The 9,922-nt window shown below is 43.7% G+C and overlaps 1 protein-coding gene across 1 annotated transcript; it reads left to right on the top strand.

Moving 5' to 3' along the window:
* The first annotated feature begins 3,798 nt into the window (after nucleotides 1-3,798).
* On the top strand, nucleotides 3,799-9,487 carry LRATD1 (LRAT domain containing 1). Its single transcript, XM_051778372.1, has 2 exons — nucleotides 3,799-4,197; nucleotides 4,794-9,487. Exon 2 carries the CDS (start codon nucleotides 4,831-4,833, stop codon nucleotides 5,683-5,685), a length of 855 nt encoding a protein of 284 aa, XP_051634332.1. The 5' UTR covers nucleotides 3,799-4,197; nucleotides 4,794-4,830; the 3' UTR covers nucleotides 5,686-9,487.
* The last annotated feature ends 435 nt before the right edge of the window (nucleotides 9,488-9,922 follow it).

Below are 9,922 nucleotides of genomic sequence, written 5' to 3'. Positions count from 1 at the left end.
CAACCTCCCTGCTGAAGCAGGGTCATCCTAGAGCACATTCCACAGGATTGAGTTCAGACAGTTCTTGAATATCTCCGCTGAGGGAGACTCCAAAACTTCTCTAGGCAGCCGGTTCCAATGCTCAGGCACTCACACATTAAAGTTCTTCCTCATGTTCTGGTGGAAATTCTTGTGTATTCGTTTCTGCCTGTTGCCTCTTGTCCTATCGCTTGGCACCACTGAGAAAAGCCTGGTTCCATCTTCTTGACACCCTCCCTTCACATATTTGAGGTCTCCCACAACAGTCTCAAGGTCGAATAGGCCCATCTCTCTCAGCCTATCCAAAATCTCATGACTCTCCCAAACTGGTTAGATGGAGAAACTGTACTTAGTTGTGCAGTGTGCCTGCTGCTATATGGCTAGCAGGGCACATGTTTACCCAATAGCAGGGCCCATGTTTATCCACAGTATCTCAGATCAGAACATTTAGTCTTGCATGGTATGTGGACAATATGTATGCAAAGCTGTTTGCAAAAAGTGAGCAACTCTATGATTTACTTTTGTTGTGGTCCAGATCACAGGTTCCTCAAAGGACCAGCATTCCTATGTCTCTGAGGCCTTAGGTACACTGAGAGGGTAATAAAGGTATATGCATGGAAGAAATACGTATGGAGTATGTACAAATGGATACAAATGGAGTCACTTTAGAGAATTTCAGGTGAAGAGGATGCTTCCTGGTACCCTTTATGTCTGGGTGCCTATGGGCAGTCCAAACCACAAGTTGAAACAGAGAAGAGCTTCCAGGCATTTGAGATTCAACATTAACAGACTCGTAATGGGCTGATTTCAACAATCTAAACTTTATAACAGATAGGAAAGTTCCCCCCCCTTATCATCACTTATTTTATCTCTGGTTGTTTTTTCAAACATATTTCCCTAAACTTTTCTGTACAAAATGTTCTTCACTCATTAAAATCAATGGTGGTTTCAGCTCCACTTTTAGCAACAGGGGTCCAAAGCTCCCTCAGCTCAAGGCAGGATGATAAGAACATTTAAAAAAAAAAGATTTTAAAAAAGTAAGCTACCGGGTATGTATTTTGTTACATATTTTAAGAGTTTTTCACTGTATTAAATTAAATATAAATGCAACAGTGACAAAATGCCAAGGATGGAAAAAGGCACAAAAAGAAAAAATAGCAATAGAAAAATGTAAATTCACTCCCTCAGAGTAGACCAGGACAGAAACAGAGATATTATCAGGTTTCTTTCCCTTGCTCAGAATGCAGAAAAAATTGTTAGGGTTAGTAACAACAAACTAGGGTTAGTAGCATCACAATTCCCATGTCCTGGTGCAAGGAGAGATTATGACTCTGGTTAATGAGGCTGAAGTTGGTCAGTGGGAGCATGAACAGTGATGCTGCACTGCCAGTGCGATCATCTGAGACCAGCCAAGCCTGCACTCACTGCCTTGCTAAATAAGACCCCATGAGCTCCCTGACGTTAAACATCTAAAGGAGATGATAAAAAAATTAGTTCAAATTAGTTCGGGCAAAACAAACATCTCCAGTAGTGTCCTTTAATCGCAGCTATATATAAGTATGCTTGTAAGTTTGGGGGTTTGCTGGTTTGTTGGTTGATGTGTTTTCTGGGTTTTTTAAGGCAACATCTTTCCATGTATTAATTCAAAACTGTGATTGAAGAGAAACTGAGGGGAAAGTTCTTCTAGAGGGATGGAGGTAGAGCATGAAGAGAATGGAAATGAAATGAGAAAATGGGTGTTGGAGTTCTGTTGAATAGAGGTCATGGAGAGATCTGGATTGTAAGGGATTGTAAGTGCTTCAGTAAGAGACATAATACCCTCATTGATCAGACTTGCAAAACTACAGATGACCCCCCAAAAATGGTTAAAATTTGGCAGGAGTTAGTCCACCTAGTTAGAAGTGCAGAGCCTTTCTTATACCCAGACTCCATCCTTCTGCACCTGTAGTTTGCTGAAGCAGTCTGTTCTCTGCTACTTTGCATGGAAAGGATGAAATAATGTTTTGTTTGTTTAGAACTATCTAAAAATTACTCCACATAGCCTTGATGATTGGCAAACGTGGGAAGTGCAAACTGTGTGAGTGCAACCTAAAAAGATGCAGACTTTAAACAGGAAAAATGTAAAGTGTTTAGAAAACAGAAACTGTTGATGAAGGTCTATGGAAAATGGCTTTCAATTTGGACTAGCTTTAACAATGAAGCACATGAACAGTTATCAAAAAAAGTCAAAATATTTAAACACTGTTTTGTAGCCTTAACTCTAAACCTATTAGAGTGTTTTCATAATTTAATTTGAAATGTTGCAGTTGAGGAAGGTCATGCTGTAAAAGAACATATAATTTCTGACAATCATTAGAAAAGTATTTACACAATTCCAGAGATAAATAACATCCATCTGTTATACTTAGTCCTGTGAAAGTTTAAAATGCATATCTTAGAAAACAAGTTTTTCTTTTTCTTTTTTTTTTCAAATTAACTTTCTAGTTTTACAGACCCTGAATGCTACATTCTTAACTGTTGTAAATCAGCTTAACTCCTGTGAGTCTCTGCCTGTAGCTCCAGGTATATGAGACATGGGAAGCCTGTAACTATCAACAGATTAGTATAATTGCCACAGTGAAAAAATAACCGATGCCAGTCTTTGAATGCCACTAAACACACCCTTTCTTCTCTTCCATTTATGATGTGATACCTTTGCATATGTTAAAAAAATTATGAGAACAATTCTTCTAGAAAGACAGCTATATCAATATTTGAATGTCTACAGAAAAGGGTCATTTTTCTAAGAAACTCAGTATTTGATCCATATGAACTTAGTTATACAACTTGTACCCTGAGAAACTGAAATTCACTATATTTATTTAAGGATGTACTTCTCTCTATCACGAGAATAAAGTGATGGCATTATTGTTCTCAGTTAATTAAACCTGAAGACTGGGAAAAGGACAGCGGTGAAGAGAGATATTATCTTACTGACACACTGAAAGCAGAAATACTTATGTCTAGATGACAAAACTATTTCCACTGTGAAGAAAGTAGTAGATTTACTTCTAGCTAAAAATGGTACTTTAATATGATTCACATCTGAACCAAAGAACGTCATTAGATTTTTTTCATGAAGTGTCTTAAAATATTTAAATTCTCACTTTTCAGAAGTTCACATGGTTAGAGCAGAAGACTAAGAAGTCAGAAGAACCAGGCTACAATCCCATCTTTGACACAACCTCATGGGAAAAGGCTTTCTGAGTTCCATTTCCATAATGTGCAAAATTAGATGGTTAAGTGTGCATTGTTATTGGTTACTACAGATGACGGATTTTAGATTTCATACATTTTCAGAAGGAATGGACTGCTACTGTCAGGCGGTCTAATATTTTACTTAAACCATAGCATGTCTGAGGACACACGTCCTCAGTCACATCTGAGGACAACCCACAACTGCTGCTTCATTCAGATGTGTCATTTCACCTAATGCCAACCATCAAACATTCCGACTTCACATCTCGGTGATGGCAAGAGACAATGGCAAGGCACCTCCTTAGGGCAATTCCTGAAACAGGAGGCACAACAGGCAAGAGGAACAGCCCTCTGGAAATGCCTGTCTCTCCTCACCAAAGGGAAACCCAGGCTATCAGCTTAGACTGCACAGGCACAACCTGAGACCGCTGAAGGGAGGTGAGGGGACACCCACGTCCAGCCTCGAGGGACGGAACAACTCTTGGCCTCGCGCGTCCCACCTGCTGAACCTGGGCGGGCTAGCTGGATAAAAACGACTTTTTTTTTTTAATTTCTTTTTATTTCATCTGGTGCAGGGGTTAGCTTTGCAGCGGCTTCGCGAGGTGGTCTACCGCCCTTTCCCCGGCAGGCCCCGCCTGTGCAGCCCCGGGGCAGCCGCGGGTCGGGGTCCGGGGCCCGGTGGGGCCGTGAGGCGGCCCAGCCCCGCCAGCGCGGGGCGCGGCGCGGCCAATGAGCGGGGCCGGGGCGGGCTCGGCAGCGGCGCCGCCGCTACTTAGGGCCGCCGGAGGGGCCGGGCCGCCCAGAGCGGCGCGGGCGGAGGAGCCGGGCGGCGGCGGCAGCGGCAGCGGCGGGGAGGACAGAGCTGGCTTCCTTCTGCGGCGCCCATGGGGACAGGACGACTTTAAAGGAGTTTGGGGGGGTTCTGGCGCTGGGCGACCACGGGTACGGAGCGGGACGGGAGGGACCCCTCGGGTGTGGGAGGGTGCCGCTCTCCTGCGCTTTTCCTGTTCTTTGCCGGGTCCCGGGCGGGCTGTGGGGAGCGCGCGGGCAGGGGTGCCAGCCCCGGGGGCTCCTCCAGCCCCCTCCCCGTAAGCAGCTCGGCTCGGCTGTGCTGGCGGAATGGAGGGCTTGGGACCCTCCGGCCAGACCCTCCTGGAGCCCTCTCCCCTCGCAGGGCGGGGAGAGGAGACTCCCGGGGCAGCTCGGTCCCCCCGCGCGGCGCTGGCGGACGGCGGGAGCCTCCTTCTCTCCCGGCGCTTGGAACCGGGCGCTCCAGTACCGTGGGGAGAGTGCCGGGGAGTCGGGGCTCTGCCCTGCCCCGTACCCTGGGGGCAGGGGAAGGATCCGCACTGGAAGTTTATCCCTTGCGCAGAGGGGAGGGAAGCAGTGGGGGAGGGATGGGGGCTTAGGGCGGAATCGCTGAAGTCTTTTGTATGTGCCTTGATTTATTTTTTTTTTCTTTCGTTCTTTCTTCCCTCCGCTTGCACTCTCCTTCCCATCTCTTGTTCTCTGTCTGTGCCCACCCCACCCTCCTTCAGATCCGGCGATTCCTGCCCTCGCCTCGCCCTGTCATTGATGGGAAATCAACTGGATCGCATCACCCACCTGAATTACAGCGAGCTGCCGACCGGGGACCCCTCGGGGATCGAGAAGGACGAGCTACGCGTCGGGGTGGCTTACTTCTTTTCGGATGAGGAGGAGGACCTGGACGAGCGAGGCCAGCCAGACAAGTACGGCGTGAAGGGCTCCGGCAGCCCTGGCCAGGAGACGCCCACCCACCACCTCCACCACCAGCTGGTGCTGAACGAGACCCAGTTCTCCGCTTTCCGCGGCCAGGAATGCATCTTCTCCAAGGTCAGCAGCGGCCCCCAGGCTGGGGACCTCAGCGTCTACTCGGTGTCAGCCCTGCCTGCCCTCTGCAAGCCGGGGGACCTGCTGGAGCTGCTCTACCTGGGGCCGTCGGAGCACCCGCCGCCGCACTGGGCGGTGTACGTGGGCGGCGGGCAGATCATCCACCTGCACCAGGGGCAGATCCGCCAGGACAGCTTGTACGAGGCGGCCGCGGGCAACGTGGGCCGGGTGGTGAATAGCTGGTATCGCTTCCGCCCGCTGGTGGCGGAGCTGGTGGTGCAGAACGCCTGCGGGCACCTGGGCTTAAAAAGCGACGAGATCTGCTGGACTAACTCCGAGAGCTTCGCCGCCTGGTGCCGCTTCGGGAAACGGGAGTTCAAAGCCGGGGGGGAGCTGCAGGCGGCTGCCGGCACCCAGCACCAGCAGCAGTACTATCTCAAGATCCACTTGGCAGAGAACAAGGTGCACACAGTGAGGTTCCACAGCCTGGAGGATCTAATACGCGAGAAGCGCAGGATCGATGCCAGTGGCAAACTGAGGGTGATCAAAGACCTAGCTATAGTGGATGGGAAAGAATAGGGAGGAGTAGGAGTACATGGCTATCTTCTTTCTGCCCTGCCCGGGGAGACCAGCCTGCCACAGAGACAGGAGGCTACGCCTTCCTTCCATGGGACACGACTGGAAGCAGGATCCATGGCAACATTCCAAAAAAACCAGCATTCTTTACACCCATAGCCAGTATTTTGTTTGGCTTTTAATAGCATTAATGCTGAAAGAGCGAGAGGGAGGAAGAAAAGGGGGGAGGTGCAGGAAGGCTGTTCTCAGAATATGTGGACAAAGTCTCTCCTGTCAATCGATGTTGACCATTCTAGCAACACGCCAATAAAATTTCAAATTGAAATTTCTTTAATTTTTATTTCATGGCTTTAATCCATGATAAGTTTTAAACATCTGGGACCGTGGATGTGGATCTAGCTTAATGAGATTCTAGCTAATACTTGCCTTGCAGTCAACCAAAAGTATCAGTCATACTTTGCTAACTGGGAGAGGAAGGGGGTGTTGGGGTGGGGGATAAATGCCTGTTTGTTTTGTTTCGTAACATGTTGCTTCAGCCTGTAGCTGCAATCCAAATGTTGTCCCAGCCAACTCTGGCAAGTAATTTACGGGGAAAATACTTTCATATTTCTGGTTGAAATCTATCACATTTAAAATATTTGCCTTTGCTTTCTGTTTGCAGCTCCCTGCTAAATGTCATCATAATGCATAAGCTTTTTCCACCTCTTCCCTTCTCCCATCCTTCCTGCCGTTTTTCTTCTGAAAAAAAAAGTTTTTGAGCAGCAGTTTTCCTCAAACTAAATTCATTGGTTAAAAGAAGTGGTGTATTTTGGAAAACAGTATACTCTGTGTTGCTCCTCAGAGATCCAGCCTCTAGGATCTCATGCTTGAGCTGTGGATTTGTATCGCTGTAGTGATTCTCACTGCACCACTGCTTCAATACCTCTTCATGCACAGGTCAACAGAATCCTGCAAGAAACAATTTTGAATTCTGCATGTTGCCTCTTTGAAACAGCAATTTATTACATATTTACAATTCCACTTAAAGAAAGTAGATGTAATGTGGCCAGGTTCATCTTGCATTTCAAATTCCCAGCAACTAAAAATTCTGTTCAGTGTAAGTTTAGAAATCCACAGCAACATTTAAAAGATGCCTTTTAATGTGATGTGAGCAATGCCTTGTCTGTATTTCAGATCCTGTTCACTCATTGCTTAATTCTAAGTTTTGAATTGAAAGATCAGAGAATTAAATATATATATCTTTAAAAAATTCAAACAAGTATACTGGGGCATTTCTTTTTATTATTATTCTGAGCTGCATACAACTTGTAATGAGCATTTTGTCTTTGCATGTTTCAGTGCTGGAAAGAAAATGCATTTGTTTTTGTCTTCTCTTCTCACATCAATGTCAGACAACAGAAGAGAAGTAATACCCCTCTTTTGTATCTACGATACACTCCACCCCCTATCAATGTACTGTGTCCTTTTTTTTTTTTAATTAAACAATGTCATAAGCAGCCTTGTTGCAACAGTAACTTCATTTCTGCAAACATTTACCTCCCATAGCTGAAACTGTGAGGGTGGAGTGTACTTCAAGTGTCAGCATAAATATCTTTATTAAAAAAAAAAACCAAAAAAAACAACAACAAAAAAACCCCAAACCTCTACCCTCAAAACTGTACCCTCTCAGTGAAGGTCATCTAACTGGCTTTGTACTTTCTGATACACTTGGCAAAGTTATGTGGTAATAGCCAGTGTTACTCTTATCCCCTCCCCTAAAATACCTTGTTTCGTACATATAGGGTAAAAATGTGAGTTGTAATTACTGTTGAAATAACCTCAAACCACAGGATACCTTTTAATAAATGTGTAATATTTTGGCTTTATGCAGGCAATAGTTGCTGTTTGATGATGATAGCTTTTCCCATAACAGGAACAGAATCTGCTACATAGTAGTTGTGTATCTTAATTATTTTACTCCATTTGATCTCCTAAATTATCCGTTAGAACTGATTTCCCTATACCACTTGGTGGGAGTGCTTTGGGATTGTGGAAAAGCACTGGCTTTACAATAAGGCACTTACAAAAAATTAAAAAGTGGTAGGAGAAGGAAAGGTGGGCAAAAGCAATTTATTCTAATTTTTCCTTATAAAAATTATGCTTTAGAGATATGAGGTTGTAAAAGTCAGGGAGAATGACATGAAGAGGGAATAAGTAACAGAATGTTAATGAATGAAGAAGAATGAAGGAGAGTCACAGTGTTATTGCTGATTCTTTTTCTTCAAATTGCTGTTAGATTAATAGCATAACATTAGACATAGGTTCCTTACAGGAATAGCATTGTATATCCTCACTAGTGAGAATTTAAAACATGCTGGCTTTAAACTTTTCACTGTGTTTTCTGAATACTCTGTCACTCTACTAAACCATTTTAACTGTGGATTTTGTTCATAAGGATTTACTAACCTGGTTCATAAACATGACAATTTTCCTTGTTTTACCTAGCTAGGTGTAGAATGGTATTTTATAGTATATAAAAGAAGTGATAGGAACTAGTGTATGCTTATTTATTCAAAAACTGTCAGAAGTCTTTGGCATAACTCCAAATTTGTATAGATAAAAGTACAACAATATAAAGCTTTAGTCCTTTGCATAAGGACTGTAGAAAATATATTAGAAATAGTCACAGATGGTATTAACCTAAGATATAGTATTGCCATGACTATGTTCAGGTAGCAGTCTGTAATTAACAACAAGGGTATGCATACACTTTCTTTTGTTGTTTTTTCTCTTGCTAGATTTCAGTCCGGAGCTATTGACAGCAATCTGGTCCTGATTCATAGTCCATTGAAGTTAATGGAAAGGCTTTTGCTGGCTTCAGTGAGCTTTGGATCAGGTTGTAAGAGGCGGATAAAATTTTTGGACCTTGACGAAGAGTGAAATTTAAGATGACACTTCAGAGATCAGAAGGGCCACCTTTCTGAGATGGGAGACGGGACACGGGCAACACTGAGAAAACAAGGGAAGAAAACAGACTAGCTCTGAAACAAGCAGTATTAACCTGAGATGGCAGTAGGGAATCTATGTAAAAAACTGAGTGAAGAGCAGATATAAAAAATTGTTCAATGCCTTGAAACAAGAAATGGAAGGCTGGGGAGCAGTCAGCTGCAAGAAAGCCAATGATGTGAATGACTGACAGGTAAAAAATGTAATTGATTATGCTCATCTTTCAGGATCAGTGGCCTGCTGGAGTTAACATTTCCATTTCCAGCAGTAAAGATATTGACAAATTGTATTATATCTATGGAATCTGTTTGCATTCTTCAGTCTAGCTACCTAGGGTAAATATTTACATCTCATTCATTGCTCTTGAAGTACTGACTTGTAATATGACAGCAATGTCAGGATACTTTGCGTGTCTTTCTTCTGTGTCACGTTTCAAGCTTTCTGTTAGTTCTTTGGATAACAGTTCTATACAATTTTGCTTAGATGCAATTTTCTTTCTCTTTTCAAAATGCAATCTTTTGAATAGCTTTGAGACTAATTTTTATTAAAAATTCAATTCATGTCCTCTTGAAACATAGAGAGCTTTTGTGAAATGTTTCCCTGTCATGACCAAAATGCTTATGGTTTGTTCACTGTATATTGGGAGAGGGCTGTAAGGATGGGTGGCAAAATAGGTTTTACCACTGTCAAATTTTGTCTCCATCTCCATCTTATGTTTCCAGATTACTTTGTTTTCATTTGTTAGAATTCTGTTTTCCTTCCAAGTCTCATGGTTGTATAAAATTAAAACAAACAAACAAAAAAAAACCAAAAAACAAAACCCCTCATAGCATAAATTTTATGGCAGTATGCTATTGATCTGTATAGTGGATTTCAGGTTAAAAGAAGGTGCAACAAGACGTGGCCCTTGGTTTGTGGTAGAGTGTGAAGAATCTTAATTATCCTGCCTCATTTCACTTAAGTGTCTTTCATATTCAGGTAAGTAATGTACAAAACTCTACCAGAGTTTACAGACCTGTTTATGCGAACATCTGTAACTCCAGGCAATGTTGGCTGGAGTTGAAGGCACGCTGTATCTCACTCAAGACACATAGCATCTTGTGGGATCAGGTACCTCAGCCTGCCCAGTTCCTCACCCTCTGTCTGCACCTGCAGAGGAAGTAGCAGTCTGGAGTAGCTGCTGCTAGTTTCAAGATTAGCTATTTTCTATGAAAGATTTCTATTAGAGCAGCTTGTGGACAGTGTTCTGCCCATA

The sequence above is a fragment of the Manacus candei genome, unplaced genomic scaffold (assembly GCF_025592945.1).
Source record: "Manacus candei isolate 608988 ecotype Guabito, Panama unplaced genomic scaffold, ASM2559294v1 h1tg000011l, whole genome shotgun sequence".
In the NCBI taxonomy this organism is placed as follows: domain Eukaryota; kingdom Metazoa; phylum Chordata; class Aves; order Passeriformes; family Pipridae; genus Manacus; species Manacus candei.
This window is presented reverse-complemented; position numbering and strand designations above follow the sequence as displayed.